The sequence below is a fragment of the Sciurus carolinensis genome, chromosome 9 (assembly GCF_902686445.1).
Source record: "Sciurus carolinensis chromosome 9, mSciCar1.2, whole genome shotgun sequence".
Lineage (NCBI taxonomy): Eukaryota > Metazoa > Chordata > Mammalia > Rodentia > Sciuridae > Sciurus > Sciurus carolinensis.
Window position 1 is genome coordinate 135,869,523 of NC_062221.1, and position 21,881 is coordinate 135,891,403.

Sequence of the window (21,881 nt, forward strand, 5' to 3'; positions counted from 1 at the left end):
AGAATTACATAATATTAAAGATTAAAGATCTTAATCACAACTGATCCAACTTTTCAAAAATCAAAGATTGAGAAAAATTTTAATGTCTTTGACATATAAAAATCCTTGACTTGTTTAGTCTTAAAATTAATTTGGCCAATACTGTCATGACTTTAGTCTCTTTAGGAAGTACTGACAAATAGCTTTCCCTTTATTTTAGGATCACAGATGATCTTCAGAGAAGAGCACATATGCAGGATCTGTGAGTCTGAACACTAACTCAAAAAGTTCCATCCCCCCCTGACCTACAAGCAAATGAACTGAAGAAAAAATGTCTTCCCTCCTAGGAGACAACAGCAGGACACAGGTCATGGCGGTCTGCTGTGCTGGAGTTTACTACCTCACAACTCAAAAGACAAGGGAGGGACAGCATCACACTTAACCTCCATGAGCCTCGGGTGCCCCAAACTAACAGGCATATAGAGTTTTACATGAATGGATCCATTACCACTATCATGACCACAGAGCAGTTACAAGGCATCCTCTCATGGCACCATACAAAACAATGGAGAAACAGGGCCCTGTCCTACACACTTGACCAAGTCTCTTCTAAGGTCTGCCAGTTCTAAAGCAGTGCTCATCACAACACAACATTGAGCTTGACACAGAAGAGAAAACAGGAAAACAGGCTACCCCAGTAACTATGAAGTCACAGCCTACAACAGAGTAATTACAGGTGAATAGGGACACAGAAAAGGAGGAATACCAACCGTTTCCTGATTACAGCCACCATGTGGCATGGCTATGCAGCACTAGGAAACAGCTAACTGGACAAACCAGTCTGGCAGGGAACCAAGGGGGAGGCTGTTCTTCCTCAGTCAAGCTTTGTATCTTGATGGTGCCTCTAAAGAGGGAGCATCCCAGCGACTGCTCTTGGAGAGTCAAGGGAGGAGCCTCGGGATCAGAGGAACCAACCATCTTGCCCATTAGCAGTTTAGCCACAATATACATAGATCATATCACATACATGTACTTAGTCTAAGTCATTTATACCAAGCTAACAGAAAAATAGCAATTTCAAACATTTTGCTAGCACAAACTTTGCCAAAAAATTAGTGGAAAAAAAAAAAATGAAAAAGAACCATGCAACTTTACATTTTTGGTGCTTGTTTTCAAACCACTACCAACCTTAGAAATCACTTCCCCTTGTAACAAAGGGCTCTTGGAATCTAAATAGCAAAGGAAATACTTCTAACATTTAAAGAGTTTATTAGACACATACAATTACATTCAATAAATTATGAGTGAGCTACAAAATGGAAAATTAAGAACTCACATTGATAAAACCTCAAACACATCTCAGAATAAATTCAAGCTTTTTAGCTTAACATCTGTATCTTTAGCAATTTTTTAAATGCAGAAGACCCATTAAACACTTATGTAATAGGATTCAATGTTCTATGCTAAATGCAGAGAATTTTATAGTCCACACATGATTTAAGTTACATATCACCTTTCTTCCACAATGCTTACATTACGTCACAATTATAGTAATTATTATGCTATTAATACAAAGCAGAACACTTCTTCAAATTAAGGTACCTTTTGCTGTACGAAGCAAAGACTGCCTTCCTGCACCAAGTAAAGAAGTGACTCTTGAAATACTGGGTGGAATTTCCTTATCCAACATAGGACCGATGCGCTGGCAGATTTGCAACAGATGATCAGGAGCCACATGCTTATTGGACAAGACCTGGTTGGAGAGTTAAGTTTTAATAACACACTAAATAATATAAAAAAAAAAAACCATTAAATACTTAGGGATAAATCTGACAACACATGTGAAACACACTGAAAACTACAAAACATGCTGGGAGAAATCATGACAACTGAAACAGTGAACTGAACTACAGATACAAACCCATCCCAATCAAAATTCAAGTGGGCTTTTTGCTTTTTTGCAGTGCTGGGGATTGAACCCAGGGCCTTGTGCTTGGGAGGCAGGCACTCTATCAACTAAGCTACAGTCCCAGCCCGGTTTTTTTTTTTTTTTTTGGTAAAACTGACAATATTATTCTTAAATCTCTATAAATATAACAAAAAAGTCAAAGCAGCTTTGAAAGGGAACAAAGCGGCAGGGCTAACAATAGCGGCAAGGCTAACAATATTGTTTTTCAAGACTGGTTATAAAACCACAGAAACTAAAACAGTATATTATTATCAGTATTTAGATAAAGAGATCAATGGAACAAATTGTCCAAAACGAAACCTGCATATACTCAGACCACTGATTTTTGACTAAGGTGTAAAGGTAATTCAGTAGAGGAAAAATTAGTCTTTTCAACAAATGGTGCTGGAATAACTGGATATTCATTTGCCAAAAATTTAAAAGTAATGAGTTTGGATCCACACCTCCCAGCATCAACAAAAATTATCTCAGAATGGAACACAAATAACCTAAGGTCAAAAAAATTCGTAAAACAAAACATCAAAGAAAACCTTTATGACCTGGGGTTAGGCAATGAATTCTAATAAGACAACCAAAGCACAAATCATGAAAGAACAAAAATGATAAACCAGACTTCATCAAAACATCTTCCTTTCTTCAAAAGCACTGTTAAAAGGCTGGGGAAATAGCTCAGTTGGTAGAGTGCTCGCCTCGCAAGCACAAGGCCCTGGGTTCAATCCCCAGCACCGCAAAAAAAAAAAAAAAAAAAAAAAAAAAAACACTGTTAAGCAAATGAAGAGACTACTAAAGGCCAAGGGAAGATACTTGCCAAGTACATGTCTCATGATGGACCTATATCCAGAATAAAGAACTCAGAGTTCTCAACATTATTCAAACTCAACAATACTCAATATTCAAAATTCAACAGTGACAATCCATTTTACAGAGTAAAAGATTTGAGCAGACACATCACCAAAGAAGGTAATACACGTGGCAAATCAACATGTGAAGGTGATCGACATTATTAAGTAGTAAAATAAACACTGAAACTGCAAGGAGATACTACTGCACACCTGTGAGGATGGCTACAATTAAAAGAACTGACCAGATCACACATGGCAAAAATTTGGAGAAAACTGCTGATGGGAAAATAAACCACTACCAGGAATTTTGAAAACAGTTCAAGAGTTTCTTTAAAAATCATACATAAGCTGAGCACAGGACATACACCTCAGGACATAATCTCAGTCACTCAGGAGGTTGAGGCGGGAGCATATCCAGTTTGAGGCCAGTGCAGGCAACTGAGAGAGACCCCGTCTCAAAACAAAAATAAGGACTGGGGAATCTAGCTCAGAGGTAGAATACTCCTGGGTTCAATCCTCAGTTATCTCAAAAAAAAAAAAAAAAAAAAAAAAAAAAGTATATGCACACACATACCCCTAACATAATCCAGCTATTCCACTCCTAGATTTTTTTTTTTTTTTTTTTTATCCTGGGCATCGAGCCCAAGGGCACTTTACCACTGAGATACGTCTCCAGTCCTTTTTTATTTTGAAACAGGGTCTTGCTAAGTTGCTCAGGGTCCCACCAAATTGCTCAGTCTGGCCTTGATTTTGAGATTCTCCTGCCTCAGCCTCCAGTGTCACTGGGATTACAGGCATGTGATACCATGCTCCATTCCATTCCTAGGTATTTAAGCATGAAAAAAAGCACATGTCCACAGAGAAGTTTATATATTAATGTTGGCAGCTTTCCTTGCAATAGAAAAAGGATACAACAAAAATGTTCACTAATAGGTGAATGAATACACTGATGTATCTGCACAACAAAATACAATTTATCAATAAAAGAAATGAACTGACAGAATACATGAATCTTTGAATTATGCTGAAAGCCAGAACAAAGTACATAACTATGATTTCACTTATATTAACCTCTAGGAAATAGAAACTAAATATAGTCACAGAGGACATATCAAACATGACAAACGTGACAAGGTAGTGCATAGGTATGGGGAGGAATTTCCAAGGAACCAAAGATTTCTGGAAGAGAGACACATTCACCATCTTCAATATGGTGATGGGTTCACAGGTGTAACATATGCCAGCATTTATCAACTTGAATACTATAAAATATTCATGTGTATTTGATGTTACACTTTAAGAAAAATAAAACACAAAAACAGACTACTGTGTAGTTTTAATTCATGTATGCACGTTACCTGATACTAATGTAACTAGCATAAAATTTAAAGCTGCATCCCTAAGGGATCACAATCATAGATCGCCAGCATTCAAGGAATGACAAACATCACTGTGAAGGACTAATCCCACATGCCGACCCCAGTGTCCTTGGCCCCCAACCACTAATGCCAGCAGCACTCCCCAAGGCACTGCGATGCCAACATACTCCATGATTCAAACGGAGAAACACTGCTCTAAAGAAAAGCTCAAACTTGTAATTATAGAGCTGTATCATAGTTATAACCTGTAATAAACTATTGATAAAAATCACCTTTTGCTGTTCATCATTAACCCAAATACAAAATAATCCTGGACCCAACGTAAAGTTTTTATTCATAAGCCCTGGCAGCAGCAAGAGCTCGATAAAATACCTTTGACTTCTCAATCTGACTCATTCTCCCCACCTCCTGGCAGATATGCCAACACAAAACTGAAAAACGGGCTGGGGATATAGCTCAGTTGGTAAAGTGCTTGCCTTGCAAACAAAAGGCCCTGGGTTCAATCCCCAGCACCGCAAAAAAAAAAAAAAAAAAAAAAAAAAACTGAAAAGCAACAAAACCAGGGTAGTCCTCAGAAGTCCCTAATAGTAATTAGCACTTTGTACTTCAAATGTCAATACATAAACTTCCACACAATGCTGCAAGAAATCAGCTCAGTGCAAAAGTACAGAGATGAATGTAACTAGGAAAATAATTTCAACAATATCAAGAAAAATACAGGCTTAAAAATCTGTCAGTCAAGCCAAGAACAGTAGCACATGCCTGTAATCCCAGTGGCTCAGCAGCCTGAGGCAGAGGATGGAGCATCCAAAGCCAACCTCAGCAAAATCAAGGTGCTAAATAACTTAGTGAGACCCCATCTCTAAATAAGATACAAAACAGGGCTGGAGATGTGGCTCCATGGTCGAGTGCTCCTCCTCCCCACCAAAAAAGAGTGTCAAAGCCACACGCGGTGGTGCACACCTACAATCCCAAAAACGTTGGATGCTGAAACAGGAAGAGCCCAAGCTCAAAGCAAGCCTCAGCAACTTGGTAAGGCCCTTAGCAATTTGGTGAGACCCTGTCTCAAAATTTTTAAATGGGGGCTGGGGCTGTAGCTCAGTAGTTGAGTGCTTGCCTAGCATGTGTGGGACACTGGATTTAATCCTTAATTAACAGTGCATAAAAATAATTATTAAAAAAAATTAATAAAATAAAAAGGGCTAGGGGTGTGGCTCAGTAGTTAAACGCCCCCGCTTTCAAGTCCTGGTACAAAATAAACAAGCCCCTCCTTTACAAACCTAGTCCTTTGAAATTCTCATGCCCAATCATATAACTCTAGTTTCTTCTTCCTCTTTCCCACTTCAGAACTTAACTGAAATTTTCAGGAGATCTATGAATTATAACTGGCCCAATTGTTAAAGCAGAGTTAGGTATTAAGACAGTCAATCTTAATTCTTTTAAGCAGAAGTACCAAAGTATTCTTGCTCCCAATTGTTGGAGTTAACAGCAATCACAAATCTAAAATAAACTGGAGATTTATAAACAGTGACATTAGAACCACCTTTTAAAAAAATAATAATTATGCCCAGTATCTCCAGAAGCTAGAAATGAAGAACAAATTTAAGCTGGTCGTGTCACAAGTCTGTAATCCCAGCAGCTTGGGAGGTTGAGGCACGAGGACTGTGAGTTCAAAGCCAGTCTCAGCAACTCAGTGAGTTACTAAGCAACTCAGAGAGACCTTGTCTCTAAATAATACAGAAAAGGGCTGGGGATGTGGCTCTGTGGTTAAGTGCCCCTGGATTCAATCCCCAGTACCAAAAAAATATGATACTTTAAAAGAGCTACCGGTGTGTGGTCTTCCTCTACTAAATCTAAAGCTGCCCCCAGTTCTCTGGAAGACAGGGCCAAAATGCTAGAGCTCACATTGCCTTCCCAATACAGCTATAGCCATTAAAGGTTTGGGGGGTTTTCTTGCATTTCACCATGGGGGGAAAAAATGAATGCCCAGTCCCACCATAAAGATTCTGATTTAACTAGTTTGGGGCCCACTCTGGACATGTAGAACATACGAAGTTCCAAGATGACTCTCATCAAAAAAATCAGAACCACTGACAAAATGGAGTAACTTCATGAAGAAACAATGACAAATCCAGGATATGACAGATGTCTGTCTCTTCAGTAAATCAGTAGCATAGGAACACAATGGTTCAATTTTATATAATCAATGCAATGCGTGGACCTGAATCCTCGCCTCCTCCCACCTCGCCGCCACATACTGGGGACTGAACACAGGGACACTAAACCATTGAGCCACAATTCTAGTCCTTTATATTTTTTGAGACAGGGTCTCACTCAGTTGCTTAGGGCCTCCCAGAACTGCTGAAGGTGGCCTTGAACTTGTAATCCTCACCTCAGGCTCCAGAGCCAGTGGGATTACAGGTGTACCATACACCTGCCATGGACCTGAATTTGAAGTAATCATAAAAAAACATTCAGGGAAGCCAGACATGGTGGAGTACACCTATAATCCCAGCAACTCAGGAGGCTGAGGCAAGAGAATCTCAAATTCGAGGCCCTAAACAATAGGGCCTGATAGGCTTTCTCAAAAAATAAAAAGAACTGGGGAGGGGGAGGTGGCTCACTGATTAAGTGCCCCTGGGTTCAAGTCGCAGTTCCAAAAAAAAAAAAAAAATCCTTTTTTCATTGTGGTCCTAGAGATCCAATTCAGTCTTCATGATAAGTACATACTCTACCACTGAATAGGCCTTTATAGAGATGCAGTCTGAACAATTTAGAGATGAATTCACCACTTGGTATTTGCTTTAAAATACTCCAGCATATTAACCAATGAAATGAATGGCTACCTGAAGCCAGGCACAGTGGCACAGCCTGTAATCCCACCTCCCCCGGAAACTTAGGCAGAAGGATTACAAGTTTGAGGCCAGCCTGAGCTAGCAAGACCCTCAGCCAAAATAAAAACGTTTAAAGGGCCAGGGATGTAGCTCAGTAACAGAGTGCTTGCCTATCATGCTGAAGGTCCTGGTTCTATCCCCATACCCCCCCCCCACAAAAAAAAAAAAAAAAAAAATGAATGGTTATCTGGAAACTGCTTAAAAACAACAGTGGGACAAAGATTAGCAGATGATTAGTCACTGGATAATGGGTACCTAGTGGTGGTTTCTTTTTTTTTTTTTTTTTTTTTTTTTTTTTTTTTGGTTCTAGGGATTGAACCCCAGGGGCATTTTACCACCTAGTGACATCCCTATCCCTGACCAGGCTGTCCTCAAACATTCAGTCCTCCAGCCTCAGCCTCCCATGTCACGGAGATTATAGGCATGTGCCACCACACCCCATTATTCCATTTTTGTTTGAAAATTTAATTAACAGTTTGTATTAAAAATTACATACCTCAAATAGAAAACAAAGTAAATAGCAAATTGGCAACAAATTCAAATCTGTTAATGGCATACAGAAAATCATTACATTCTCATTTATATACATTTGAATACTTCATTTTTAAAAATATTAAAGAGCCATGTGCAGTGGCACATGCCTATAATCCCAGCAGCTCAGGAGGCTGAGGAAGGAGGGACCAATAGTTCAAAGTCAGTCTCAGCAACACTCTAAGCAACTAAGCCAGATCCTGTGTCTAAGTGAAATCAAAAAAAGGTGGGGATGTGGCTCAGTGGTTAAGTGCCCCGAGGTTCAATCCCCACTACCAAAAAAATAAATAAATAATAAAGATTGGAGACATTGGATATCTAGAACCTACACATAGGGCTGGGGATATAGCTCAGTTGGGAGAGTGCTTGTCTCGAAAGCATAAGGCCCTGGGTTCAATCCCCAGTATTGCAAAAATAAAAAAAAAAAAATTAAAAAAAAGTCTTCATTTAGAACGTACATATATGTCCATGATTTAAAAAAAAAGAGAAGTAATTATACAGGTGGTATGCCGTCCACCACTGAGTGCTGGGGTTGGGGTGGAGATAAAGAAAAAGGAGGATACCCACCCATCAGTAAATCACCCACATAATGAGCTGCAATCTGCATAACCAGATATTGGTTATGTATTACATAATTTAAATAATTTTAAACAGAATATCTCAAGGAGGATTTTAAGTAATTTTTTTTTTTTGCAAAAAACTTGTTTAAACTTAAAACTGATTTTTTAAGTAATTTTTGCAATAATTACAGCAAACAATAATTGTACTGTTTCAAAAATTAAGTAATTTTCTTTCCAAAAGCATGACCCTAGGGTCATATCAACAATGCTTTTCTGCTTCACTGAAAAAGTCATTTTATATATCAACAGGAGTAAAACATAAACCCTTTTACTGTTCCCTTGACTTAAAAAATCTTCAGCTGGGAGTGTAGTTCAGTGACAGAGCACTTGACTAGCATGCGTCAGACCCCAGTGGCAGCAATCAAAAAAAAGGAAAAAAGAAAATTGGAAATGCCAAAGTCAACAAATTTGGCCCTCAAGCAGGATTTTTTTAAATCATTCTTTTGAAAATGTTCACTTTTCAAGAGAAAAATCTAAGAAATATTTAAACTTGTTACTTTCACCAGGATTCAAATGTTACTACTTGGTGGTGTGGGGGAGGGCTGCAGGCATGGCTGCAGTAGAGAGTCTAGCTTAGAGTTCTGGAGGCCCTAGATTAAATCCCAACTGCAAAAATATATACTTACTGTTAAAATATGCATATAACAGCCATTATTTTTCCAAATGTTTTTAGTTGTAAATGGACACAACACCTTTATTTATTCATACATATGTAGTGCTGAGGAAGGAACCCAGTGCCTCACTCGTGCTAGGCAAGCACTCTACCACTGAGCTAAAAACCCAGTCCCACATCCATTTAATACTTACTGTTCATATATGTATATAACAAATCCTATGGCTAATACCTTTTTACTTTTAATACAACAATGTTAAGATTCCACCGCACCTGCTTAGAATCGTAACTGAAGTTAATTCAGAGGATTCTTCCCAATTATTTTCCTTATTCAGGACAATGAATGTGGCCTGGCAACCCCAAAAAATCTTTTCTCCCAACATACAAATTGTCGAAAATATTTTCCAAGAAAATGTTTATTTCTGTAAGGACAAATGAATCCTTGCAATTACTATAACTGTGGAGAAAACCGAATTATATTTTAAGAGTTTAAAGACATAAGGTATAAACTATCTACGTTGACAGTGCTCAGAAAAGTAAAACACTTATCAATTCAAAGCTCATGTTTTTATACACAGCAAGACCAAGCGTAAAACTCAGTAAATCAACCTCCTAAAGCATTCAACAAAAATTGTACTGTTCAGAAGAGAAGTAAGGGAGTGACATATTCAAGCAGCAGCAACAGTTTCCCCATGCTGCAGAGGAAAAGAAAAAGGAAAACCTCGATGGGAACCTTTCCCCACCTTCCGAGACCGAAGACTATTCCTAGGGAACAAGTGGTCGGAACACCTGGGCGGGGCAGAGGAGCGGCGGCCAATCAGAGCTCGCCTTACGCTCCGGGCCGAGGGAGCTGGAGATGAGAGCGCCCCGCTGAGTGGCTGGCGGGCGCACACCGCCCCCGAAGGCAGCCGCACCTGGAGGTGAGGCCCGGCCCGACCCGGCCGCGAGCCCGCAGCGCCCCCTCCACCGCCCCCCGAGCCCGCTTCCTGCCAAAACAAACCCCGCCGCCTCCAAAGCAAAACAAACCCCGGCCAGGAGCAGGCCCTCCGTCCCGGTCGCCCGCCCCGCGCGCCCGCCGCGGGGAGCCGGGGCGAGGGCCGGCGCGGAGGACGCGGGCGGAAAGCTCGGTGCTCACCAATTCCTCGTAGCTCCTGCTGTGCTCGTTGCCCTCCCAGTCCAACCTCTTCGGCAGCAGCTGGAAAGACACGAAACGCGCCCGCGTGACCACCGCTCCGGCGCGGGGCCGCGGGGGCGCGGGCGGGGGCCCTGCGGGGCCGGGGCCGGGGCGGGCGGGACGCGCGGGGACGGCGGCACCGACCTGGTACTGCTCCAGCTCCTGCACCAGCACCTGCGGCAGAGACGCGCGGTCAGCGGCCGGCCCGGCGCGCCGCCGCCGCCGCCCCCCCCCGCCCCCCGCGGCCGCCCGCGCTCACCTGGGCGGCTCTGCGGCACGGGCCGGCCGATAGGTACCGGGCGATGAGGAAGTACAGCTCTGTGGAGGGAAGACGGGAGGCGGTCAGCGCGGCGCGGGGCGCGGGGCCCGGGGGGCGCGGCGCCGCGTCTTACCCGACTCGATGAGCGGCACCGGGCGTCGGGCGGGCGCGGGCTCCGCCATGGCCGGGCGCGGGGCGGGGGACGAGCGGGCGAGCGAAGCGTGTAGGCCGCGCCGAGGCCTGACCGAGCCGGCGTCCCCTCTCCTCAGGCGCGCGCCGCCGCCGCCATGCCGTGCGCGCCGCCAGCGCCCGACGCCTCCGCGGGGGAGGAAGTAGCCCCGCCGCGGGAACGCAAAGTAGTCCCTCGGGGGGCCGCGCGAGCGAGCCTCGGGGCCGCGCCGTCAGAGCGCGCCCGCCTCGCGCGGCTCCCTGCGGCTCGGGGGCGCGGGGAGCGGGCGGGGACGGCGGGCCAGGCGGGGCGGGGCGCGCGCGTGGCCCCGGATCCCTGCGCGGTGAGGCGGCGCCGGCCTTTGTGCGGCGGCGGCGGCGGCGGCGATCGCGAACGGGCTGCGGGAGGGCGGGAGCCGGGGGCGGAGGTCGTCGGCGGGCGGGCGGGGGCGGGGCTCGGGGGGCGGGGCCCGCGGCAGACGCGGCCGCCCACCCCGCGGGTCGCCGCTCGGGAGGGGCGGGTCACGGGCGGTCACCCGAGGCCAGCGCGTCTGCCCCCCCACCGGAGAGCGGTCGCTCGAAGGACGCGAGGCTCTGCGGGCCCCCGACACTGCCTCTCTGGCCGGAGCCGCGGCCAGCTGCTCCGCGGCCTGCGTCACCACCTGCGGCGCTGCAGCAGGAGGAATCAAGGGGACCCGCGCGGCTCCGCGGCGTCCCGCAGAGCGCGTCCCGGCGGCGATGACTTAGCCGGATTCCTCTGAGGACGGAGGGGAGGGGAAAGGGCAGTGCAAACTGCAGCCGGCTCCCTGGAGGAGGAGTAGGAAGCGGGACGGAGGGTTATCTGGATCCTCTTGGAAGGCACTGATAGGATTTGAGGTCGGAGAGGTGGACAAGGGCCAGGAATTTCCTTCATTGCAGTGCTGCGCTTCCGACCTACGAGGCTCGTGCCCTGTTAGCCCTACAGCAGGGAGCGAAAGAAACATTCCTCCCGCATGGAGCGTGCGTTACGGAGAACCTGCACAGCACCCGGAGGCTAGGTGCGAGGTTACCAGCAGACCCCGGACTTACCTGAACCTTTCACTGGTCCCACCGGTTTTTAGATGTGGGGGCCTTGAGCAGGAAGCTGAACCTTTGGGTCTCAACTGTGAACAGTAGCTAGTATTTTTGTTTATATCATAGGCCTATGAGCATGTAAGGACTTGATAGTGTTTCTAGCATATAGTAAGCACCGAATAGGAGCTACCTGCCCCACGCTGGGGATTGAGCCCAGGCGTGCACTATCCCCAACCCTTTTTTATTTTGAGACTGGTTCTCACTAAATTGCCTAAGCAAACCTGGAACTTTCAATCCTCCTGCCTCAGCCTCCTGAGTAGCTGGGATTACAGGCAAGTGCAACTATGCCCAGCTGACTTGCATTACTTACACCAAATAGCTAGAGTTCTTTCCTAACAATCCAAACAGGTTTGCAGTGGTGCTCAGTTAATCCAGCAGACACTATCAAGTGATGGGTTAAAAAGATGAAGGAAAGGTCTGGGGTTGTGGCTCAGTGGTAAAGCACTTGCTTGGCATGTGTGAGGCACTGGGTTTGATCCTTAGCACTACATAAAAATAAAGATTTTTTTTAAAAATGAAGGAATACTCCACAGCTTTGCCAGGGTTTTAGAGCATTTTAGGGAAAAACATGAGCAAATAGTGACAAGGTTTTGGGCAGAAGTAGAAGAGACATATGCTTGCCTGAGGGAGAGGAAATGATAGGGAAGATTGAGTTATGCAACTACAATTCGTGGAAAAAGATTATAGGTATATGACCAACAAAGAGACAAGACATGAAATAGCATTTCAGTCAGTTCAGGTGGCCCATGCCTGTAATCCCAGTGGCTCCTCATTACAGGCTCCTTCGGAGACTGAGGCAGGAGGATCCCAACTTCAAAGCCAGCCTCAACAACTTAGGGAGACCCTGTCTCAATAAAATATGAAGAAGGGCTGAGGATGTGACTCAGTAGTTAAACCCCTCTAGGTTCAATCCCGGTACCAAAAAATAAATTTCAAGTCTAAAGAACTCCAGTTTAGGGGCTGGGGAGATAGCTCAGATGGTAGAGTGCTTGCCTCGCAAGCACAAGACCCTGGGTTCAATCCCCAGCACTGCAAAAAAAAAAAAAAAAGAACTCCAGTTTAGTATGTGACTCCTCAGGGTGCCTTTGGATTGGTCAGGACCTTTAACTCAGAAGTTGAAATTGGAAACAACTGAAGGGTTGTAAGTCAGGAAGGGATGGATTTGAGAGGGTTGAAACCAAGTGGCAAGAAAATCAAACTCCTGAAATGGAAAAGAAGTGAAGAAGCATCCGAGCAGTGGTTATAAGGAAACAGAGAAGATGGCAATGTTGAGGTAGAATGGAAAGGAAGAATCGTAGGGCTGGGGGCGCAGTCGGTGGTGGAGTATAGCATGCATGAGGCCCTGGGTTCAGTCCCATCCCGTTAAGGGTTAAAGTCGTTCCACCAACTGCAATGGGGCACTCAAGCTGCAGCTAAATTGTTAAGAAGTATAACTTCTTGGGAAGACGATTTTTTTGAAATTGTAGCTCATGTATTCCTGTGGGACAGTATGGTCTGATGCTGCACAATTACTAAAGTTTGCAAATGACTAAGACAAGGGGAGAATTTAAAACTTTCCAAGATTGACCAGGAGTTGTGTGTTTCATTTTGTAACAATATCATGAAATTTAAAAGCCCACAAAAGGTATTACAGGAATTTATATCCCAAACGCCAGTCATTGTCTGGAGTTATAATTCTGGTGTGGGCAAGCATGGTAAGTGTTAACATGAGATTAGAAACCATGACATGAATCTTCTTTCCAAGAGCTGGGGTAGTCCTTTTACAGCTTTGACACCTAGCACAAATGCTCATCCAGATTTAAAATAGGCTCAAAGAGGCACACCTCCCCTTTCAACTCCCAAGTAACAGAGACCCAGATAGGACTCACGTAGGCCTCCCAGGAGGAGGAAAAGGGAACACACTCCACCAGCAGCTAGGTAACGGGTGCCTGCCAGAAGTGCCCTCCAAACAAGGTTGGACTCGGATATGTGTCTCTCACACAATTGAGTAGCAACTCTTCCAAATGTGCAAGCTAAGGTTTACTTTTGGATAAGTGGAAATAAGTTTTGAAATAGAGAACTGAGTTATCAGAAAATTGGTTGGTAAACAGGGTTGGAAATATCTTTAACCACTGGTGATGTTAAGTTATAATATGGTCACCCCTCTCCACTGTTGGGATACATCTTCAAGGAAAAAACAGATTAAGCCTTTGGCCAGCAATCCCTCTCCTAAATAAACATACTGGTCCTGGAAACAGCTCTTAGCCTCTTAATTTGCTCCCTTTGCAGTGAGAAAGTGGACCAGAGAGATTGAGAAAGGCCTGGGCACAGAGCTAGTAAATGGCCCCCAGGCTGCCTCAGGTGAGAGCCCTGCCTCAGAACACAAGCCTGCAAAATTCTTTCTCCCCTTGCTGTTTCACAAAGGAGGGAAACCAGGTCGGGAAAGTAGGAGATTGACACCACGATGTGCAGCCAGTACCTGAAAGAGCTGGAATTTGAAAATCCATGTGGTAAGTACGTGCATGATCTCACATATCACAAACAACTCTTAGATCTGGTTCTTCTCATTTTAAGGATGAAGAAACAGGTTTGGAAAGGTTAAGAATTGGCCTAAGGATGGAAAACTTGGAGTGGGGGAGAAGTGAGGCCTTCCCTGTTATCACATAGGAGGCCCCAAAGATGAAGTGTGGAAAGCAGTACACAAACCAGTCTGGCTCCAGCGATTCACATAAGGGACGGGAAAACCGGAGAACTCAGGCAAAAATGCAGATTAGGACAATTTTGAAAGATAGAAAAATGGAGTAAGTCCAGGCCAAGTGGCACAAGCCTGTAATCCCAGCCACTCAGGAGGCTGAGGCAGGATCACAAGCTCAAGGCCAGCCTGGGTAAAGGAGCAAGGGGAGACCCTGTCTCAAAATTAAAAAGGGCCAGGGTGGAGCTCAGGGGTAGAGTGCCTGCCCAGCATGTGTGAGGGCCTGGGATCCAACACCAGCACTGCAGAACGGCAGAGATGAGGAAATCAGCAGCGGAGACCTCACGAAGAAAATGAGGTATGTGATTCGAAGTCCAGGGGTGTGCCGGTGCAGGTTGTCAGCTGGGTTCAGGTTCCTTCAGGAGGCACCAGTGTTCCTGCATCACATCGGCATAGCTTTGAGGGACATGGAGTAGATGTGATGCGGAGCCTACCTGTGGAGCAGTGGTGCCACAGGCGGATCAGTACAGGGGGAGAAGTCAGGTGCACACCATCGCATTCATCCGGCAGAACTGAAGGCAGGCTCCCGGGTTCCCCTGGGATCATCCCCGAGGCATGGAAGAGTCGACCTCCTGACAGATTTTCAGAGAACTGTGCAGGCACCATGAGGGACATCCGATCTCTGGCCCGGCCCCTCCATCACTTGGAGATCTTGCCTCTAATTCTTGAGGCCCCTTTTCCACCCACCGCGAGTGTCTTTCCCTTGAGACCTTTTCTTCCCTTCAAGTCTAACCTCGCCAGCTGTCCCCTTAACATGGCTTGTCCCTGCCTCCCTCGGCAAATTGTCTGCACATGTATCTGCTCCCTCTCCACATTCTGCCTCTCCCGTCGCTGGCTTCTGTCCCTGTTTGTTCCTGGCTGGCAGGCATGGCCCATGTCTGTCTCCAAGTCTCACCAGCTCTCACTTTGAACTGCTCGCAGCGTTCAAACAAGCACAGCGGGGCTGGGTGCAGGACGTCTGTGTTCTGATGGCGTTGAGCAACCTCTGTGGCCATCGTCTCGTTTGTTTAATGGTCTTTAAAATGAGGATAACGACGGACAGATAAGATTGCGGAATGTTTCTGCGTTGTGGACACCGCTAAGCCGTGCGGTGCTCTCCATGGCTAGAGCGCGTGGGTTGGGAGCGCCCAGAGGACGCCTGTAAAGCTGTCCCCGGTGCCTGACTCGGTGCCTGACTGGACAGGCAGCCTCACGCAGCTGCTCTGGTGCTATTCTAGGCGTTCCCGCCCGCTTAGGCCCGCAAGCTCAAAGCCAGTTCCCCCACTTCTTTCTTTTTTTTTTTTTTTTTTCCTTTTTTTTGGGGAGTTGGGGGGACTGAAGATTGAACCCAGGGCACTTTACCACTGAGCCACATCCCCCGAGTACTTTTTAATTTTTGAGACTGGGTCCCTCTAATTTGCTTAGGGCCTCACTAAATTGCTGAGGCTGGCCTCAAACGGGTGCTCCTCTGCCTCAGCCTCCCAAGTGCCGGGATCACAGGCATGTGCCACCAGGCCCAGCTCTTTGAAAATCTTAATGCTGTCTGCATTTCACAAGCAAGCCATCAGCAGCACATCTGATGAGGCCACCCTCAAAATGTGTCTGAGGGGCTAGGCTGTAGCCATAGCTCAGTGGTAGAGCCCTTCCGAGCACGTGCAAGGCCCTGGGTTCCATCCCCAGCACTGCAAGACTAAAGGTGTGTGTGTGTGTGTGTGTGTGTGTGTGTGTTCTGTCTGGAGTCTTAACTTCTCACCAGGCTGCCTTTATCCAGTTACTGTCTATTCTGAAAGGGCAGCTGCAGGGAGCTGTTGAAACCTAGATCAGCTCAGTCTCTCCTCTCTCATAATCTGCCAGTGGCTTCCAAATGAGCCCAGGTCCCACAAGGGGCCACGTGGTCTGGCCTCTCACTTTCCTGACCCCTCTCCCACCACATGCTTTACTCCAGCCACACTGGCTGTGAGGTCCCCAGGCATGCCTGGCTTGCAGCTGCCTCAGGGCCTTTGCATTCGCTGCTCCTCACAGGAATGTTCTTCTCCTAGGAATCCACATAGTTCAGTCCAGTCCCTCCCTGGCTTCAAGTCTTGGCCCAGAATCCACCTTTTCAGCGAGATCGTCCCTGCCTTACCCTAAACAGAGCAACTGCGCTCTCACTCTGCACCCCCACTTCCCGTTTCTCCTTCTGCTTTCTTTCCTCCACAGCACCTTTGACCTCACCACTGTAAACGAGCTCACCTCTCGCTTACTGCCTGTCTCCTCCCAGTCTATGAAGGCAGGCCGGTGTCCGTGCCTGTTATGCTCACCGGTACCTCTCCAGAGCTACTGCAGAGCCTGGCACACGGCGGGCACGTGGCGAAGACATATTGGATATTTAATGAAAAACCGCTCCTCTGGACAGCCCTCAAATGCGACCTTGTCCCACGGGGGTTTCCACGTCTACCATGAAAACGGAACAGTCTCAGGAGCAGTAACAAACTCCCTGTGGGAGAGGATCCCAGCGCCACAGGGACAGGCAAGCTGTCCCAGGGACTTGGCCTGGCCCCTGCCAGCGCCTGTGTCCTGGCAACCCTGCGTCACCTCCACTGCCAGCAGCTTCCTTCCCAGGTTCCATCTCCCGAGCCCCTGGCTTCCCCGCAGCCTCTCCCTTAAGCAGACCTAGTGCCCTCTGGTTTCCCCAGGGCCACTGATCCTGAAGCTTAGGAAACAGGAATCTGAGCTTCAGAGTTGCAGTGAGGAAAGGGAGAATCTCAGCAGGCCCAAAGCAGGACTGAAGAGGGAAGGACAGAGGTGAGGGCGAGAGCTAAGTGCAGAGCTGGGGAAGGAGGAGCTATGCCCCTTGTAGGGCTGGACTGTTGCCAGACACAAGCCCAGTGTCTCAGGCAGGCCTTGTCCCTATGCTGTGGTGACCAGTGAATACTGCAGAATCTTTGATGATGTTTATTTGAGTCTTTTTTATTTTTGGCACCAAGGTTTGAACCCAGGGGTGCTTAACCACTGAGCCACATCCCCAGCCCTTTTATTTTTTTATTTAGAGACAGGGTCTTGCTAAGTTGTTTAGGGCCTCACTAAATTGCTGAGGCTGGCTTTGAACTTGTGATTCTCCTGCCTCAGCCTCCAGAGACGCTGGGATGGTGGGTGTGAGCAACTTCACCCGACTTGTTTGAGCCTTTAATGGTGTTTATTTGCAGGAAGAGCTCTCCACTTGGCAACTAGAGAAAGCTGCTTCTTGGTCCCTCTTTTTCTCTTGTGGGATAGTTCTGGCCTAGAGCTGGGTAAAGAAGCCCACCATCTAACCCAGTCGCCTCAGTATTAAAGAACCAGAACCTCCCAGGGTTTGAGAAATGGATATCAGTAATGGAATGAGATTGAGATGATCTTTAACTGGAGAACCCAGAATCTCAAATATTGTCCTTAACTACCCACTTCCCAGCAAAGGTCTCCAATGGCAATACATGCACAGAAGGTACTGGTGGCAGAAAGTTCTTCACCAACCCTGAGCCTATTTTCTGGTGACCTAGACTCCATGCATGAACAATTATTTGTTCAGGCCATGCAGTCTCTGAAGACTGACCAAAACCACCCAAAAATGGCAAGCTGAGCAAGGGACTCGGGCATCTCAACAGCTGGTGTGTGCACCGAGGCTTGCGAGACCTGTCAAGGCTGGGACTTGGGGAGCCTGGCTCTCGGGCCCCACATGTCTTTTCAGATGCATAAAAGCAAAACACTTGATGAACCTCTTTTCCCACAGAACCCCACCTGTGCTCCGGAAGCACTAGACTTTGCATGTGGTTAGATATGAGTTCGTTGGTTTTCAAAACTGCAGAGTCCAGCACATTGACCATCCCATATATTCATGATAAACAAAGGAGATGAGAACAAAATTCATGCAATCATAGGTAGGTGAGAATTACCACAAAATGGGTATGTTCATTAAATTTTTTGAGTAGATTAATTTTCCCATAACAACTAAATGATACAATTTCCTACAACAGGCCTACATGACAAGCTTTGCCAAAATCTAACCTCATGAAGGTTACACATTCCACAGAGTTTAATTAAAAAGCCTTTGCAAAAAACAGATTACAATAGAACATTTTGTTCTTTGCAGTAAATAAACAAATCAGAAACTCTGTTTCATGCTCAGAAAGAAATGGAGTATACTCACCCTGGATTACATCCTGGACCCCGTGGCTCATGTTTTTCTCATTAGTATTTTCAGAATTACTAAGATACAAGTTTTTCAACATTCTTTTTTATCTCTCTAGCAAAGAGTAATGACCAGCCTGCTACACTGAGTTACCTACAATCTTATAATTCAAAGATTCTGGTTGCATGGTTGTCTCAACAAAAGCGGGATGGATAGAGAGGTAATCATGAAGTCTCTTCAACCACCGAGAACACAGATGGGAACCGACAGCTACATAAAGCAGAGGTACAGTCCGCACACTTGTTCCCAATCAAACCATTTTCCAGAGCCTCCTGGATTCCTCGAAAGACCCCCAGGCCCCCAGGCTGTAGAACACACCGCTCACTCAGGGGTGTCCTTAACAAGGGGATGGGGGCGGGCTAATGGAGCAGGGCAGTGCACCCTGGGTGGGGGTGGGATGGCAGAGTCCTGGTCACCATTGTTTCTTGACCTCCTGTAAAAGGACACCTGTGTTTGTCAATTTACACAGAAAGGGTGTACATCATTCTACCACTGGGCTTTTTCTGAGGAGCCCTTTGTCCCTTGAATGTCCTACCTCACCAAGCTTCTGCTTCTCCCTCCCTCCCTCTTTGTCTCTCTGTTCTCTCCCCCGCCCCTTTCTTCCCACCTCCCTTGGGTGCTGGGAATTGAACAAGTGGCCTTTACACTCTAAACATGCCATCTACCACTGAGCTACAGCCCCAGCCCCTCTGCTGATTGGTAATCAGCATACAGTTTGTTTGTTTTTTTTAACTTTGAATTTTGAAATAATTTTAAACTTAAAAAAAGAGTTAGTTCAAGAATAGCAAGAAGAAGCCAGGCATAGTGGCACACGCCTGTAATCCCAGCAGTTCAGGAGGCTGAGGCAGGAGGATCATGAGTTCAGAGCTAGCCTCAGCAATTTAGTGAGGCTCTGAGCAACTCAAGGAAACCCTGTTTCTAAATAAAACATTAAAAAAAGGGCTGGGATTATGACTCAGTGGTTAAGCACCCCTGGGTTCAACCTCTGGTATCAAACAAATAAAAAAAATAAAATAAAATAGCACTGAGAGGCCAGGCCTGGTGGCCAGTGTCTCTAGTCCCACCAACTCGAGAGGCCAAGGCCAGAGGATTATAATTTTGAGGCCAGCCTTGGCAACTTAGCAAGCTAACCCTAACCCTCAAACCGTCTCAAAATAAAATAAAAAGGACTGGGGATGAGCTCAGTGGTACCGTGCCCTGGTTCATTCCCCAGCATGGGGTTGGCAGGGACTAGCAGGGACTAGCAGAAAGGACCCTGTGTCCCCAACTTTTAGAAGTTCTACATATTTGCTTTAGCAGTCATTCAGGGTGTCACCTCCCCTGTGCTTCCACTGTAAAGAAGAGCTTTACCTCTCCCAATTTCCTTTTTGTTTGCTTGGGTTCCTGCTTTTCGGGGAGTCAGGGCCTAGTGCTGCTGGGCAGTCCGCCAGCAGCTGACCAGGTGCGTCCTCTGAGGCCCAGCAGGCGCACTCAGCCGCCTTGCACCTACTGCCTGTGTTCCCCAGGAGGTGTGCACAGCTCACTTCCCAGCTGGCGGCTTGCGGTAGCCCTGCGTTCGGTCATTTTCTGTTACTAATAACAGAATACCACAGACTGGGTTAAAAAGAAATGTTGTTGGGGCTGGGGAGATAGCTCAGTCGGTAGAGTGCTTGCCTTGCAAGCACAAGGCCCTGGGTTCGATCCCCAGCACCCAAAAAAAAAAAAAAAAAAAGAAATGTTGTTGTCGTTGGCAGTCCTGGGGATCGAACCCGGGAGCACTTTACCACGGAGCCCCCTCCCCAGCCCTTTTTAAATTTTTTATTTAGAGACAGGGTCTCACTGAGTTGCTTGGGGCCTCGCCGAATTGCTGCAGTCGGCTCAGCCTCCCGAGTCGCTGGGATCACAGGAGTGCGCCTCCTTCCTGGCTCAGGCAAAGTACATACTTTTTGAATCACAATTCCCCTTTTATTTTTTTTTCCAGAAGATGATTTTTCTTCACTCATTAAGGACCCTGCTCCTTACATGGGCTTTGGAGGGGGTCGTGGGGCAGCACCAGCAGGCCCAGCACGGGGTGGGGTGCTGGGTCCTGACTGGCCTCCGGGGATTGAGGCCTGACCTCCGTGCCGGGAGCGCTCAACTGCTGTGGTGGCTTCGCCTGAGCTTGGGAGGCTCGGAAGCCTTCGGAGCACCACCTCGGAAATGCCCCGGGCGGCTACGGCCTCTGCAGCGGCGTCGGACCTCTTCCTGGCCTTGTCCTCGGCCCGCACTGGCGCAGTTCCTGCAGCCGACGGGCTGCGGGTGGCCGCGCGCGTTTTGGAGCGACCATGATGCCTTCTTTTTTGGTCATCTTGGAAGCGAGGACCCGAGAGCCAGGTAAAATACTTATCAAAGAGGTTTCTGACCGAAGGTTCCGGGTCCAGGGTGGAGGGGCCCCATCTGGCGAGGGCCTTCTTGGTGACGGAGGCTCGGCGGAGTCCCAGGTGGCGCGGGGCGTCGCCGGCCGCCCCGCAAGCCGCCGCTCCCCCGCGCCTAACGGAGCCGCTGCCGCGGGCCGGCCTCCCTGCCTCTTCCGCGCGCACCTCCCAAACCAGCCTCCGGCGCCTCCTGCAGGAACTGCGATTCCCCGTGAGCGCGCGGGGCTGGCCCGCTCTGCAGAGGCCAGCGAGGGTCGGAGCCGGCCAGCCGGCAATGATCATGAACGTGGCTCTAATTAAAAGGGCCCGGGCGGGTGGGCGGCCCAGGGGTAGAGCGCTGGCCGAGCACGCGTGAGGCACTGTGTCCTCAGCACCGTAAAAAATAAATAGATGAAGGTATTGTGTCCATAAAAAGTAGAAAGGTGCTGGGATGTAGTTCAGTGGCAAGAGCGCCTTGAAGTCAGTCCTCAGGACCGGGAAAAGAAAAACCTCAACATGAAGTCCTGGGTGGCCGACCATTTCCAAACCGCAGCGAGCCCCAAGCTGGAATTTAGCAAGTGCCCGTGGCAGGGAAACAAATAGCAGTCTCCTCATGATAAGGGTGAGCTAAAGACACGCAGGGAGGAAGGTGCGGAACGCCCACAAGCATGAGGATTGAGCGAGCAACGCCAGATGCAAAGGGTGCGCACCACAGCATGCAGTTTACCAGGGGCTCCGAGGCAAGGCAAGCGCGGCGGGACTGGAAGCCAGGACCGAGCTTGACCTTCGGCTGGGGACCTAGGAGGGACGTGTCTGGAGTTCTGGTTAAGCTGTTTTGTCTTCTTTGTCTCACGTATATTAATAGCACATGAAATAATATATTACTCAGTAATGATATTCAGTACTGGGGATTTGAACCAGGAGTCCTCTACTGCCCAGCCACTTTGCATTCTTTATTTTTATCCCCAACCCTTTTAAATTTTTCACTTATTAATTTTTATTTTGAGATAGTGTCTTACTGAATTACTGAGTCTGGCCTCAAACTTGTGATCCT

The 21,881-nt window shown here is 47.3% G+C and overlaps 1 protein-coding gene and 1 long non-coding RNA gene across 4 annotated transcripts in view; one reads left to right on the forward strand and one right to left on the reverse strand.

The window, feature by feature from the left end:
* The window catches only part of Brwd1 (bromodomain and WD repeat domain containing 1), a 119,816-nt gene extending 109,027 nt beyond the window's left edge, over positions 1–10,789 (reverse strand). For all 3 annotated transcript variants that reach the window (XM_047563871.1, XM_047563872.1, XM_047563870.1), the window contains exons 1-5: positions 10,394–10,789; positions 10,261–10,319; positions 10,146–10,175; positions 9,963–10,022; positions 1,582–1,732 (exon numbers count right to left, since the gene is read on the reverse strand). In XM_047563871.1, the coding sequence (XP_047419827.1) occupies positions 1,582–1,732; positions 9,963–10,022; positions 10,146–10,175; positions 10,261–10,319; positions 10,394–10,442 (349 nt within the window). In that variant the 5' untranslated portion in view covers positions 10,443–10,789. The remainder of the gene's footprint in view (positions 1–1,581; positions 1,733–9,962; positions 10,023–10,145; positions 10,176–10,260; positions 10,320–10,393) is intronic.
* A 1,791-nt stretch (positions 10,790–12,580) lies between these two features.
* Positions 12,581–18,743, forward strand: LOC124992705 (uncharacterized). Its single transcript, XR_007110175.1, has 3 exons — positions 12,581–14,030; positions 17,997–18,144; positions 18,514–18,743. It is a non-coding gene; the product is annotated as an uncharacterized LOC124992705 (long non-coding RNA).
* The last annotated feature ends 3,138 nt before the right edge of the window (positions 18,744–21,881 follow it).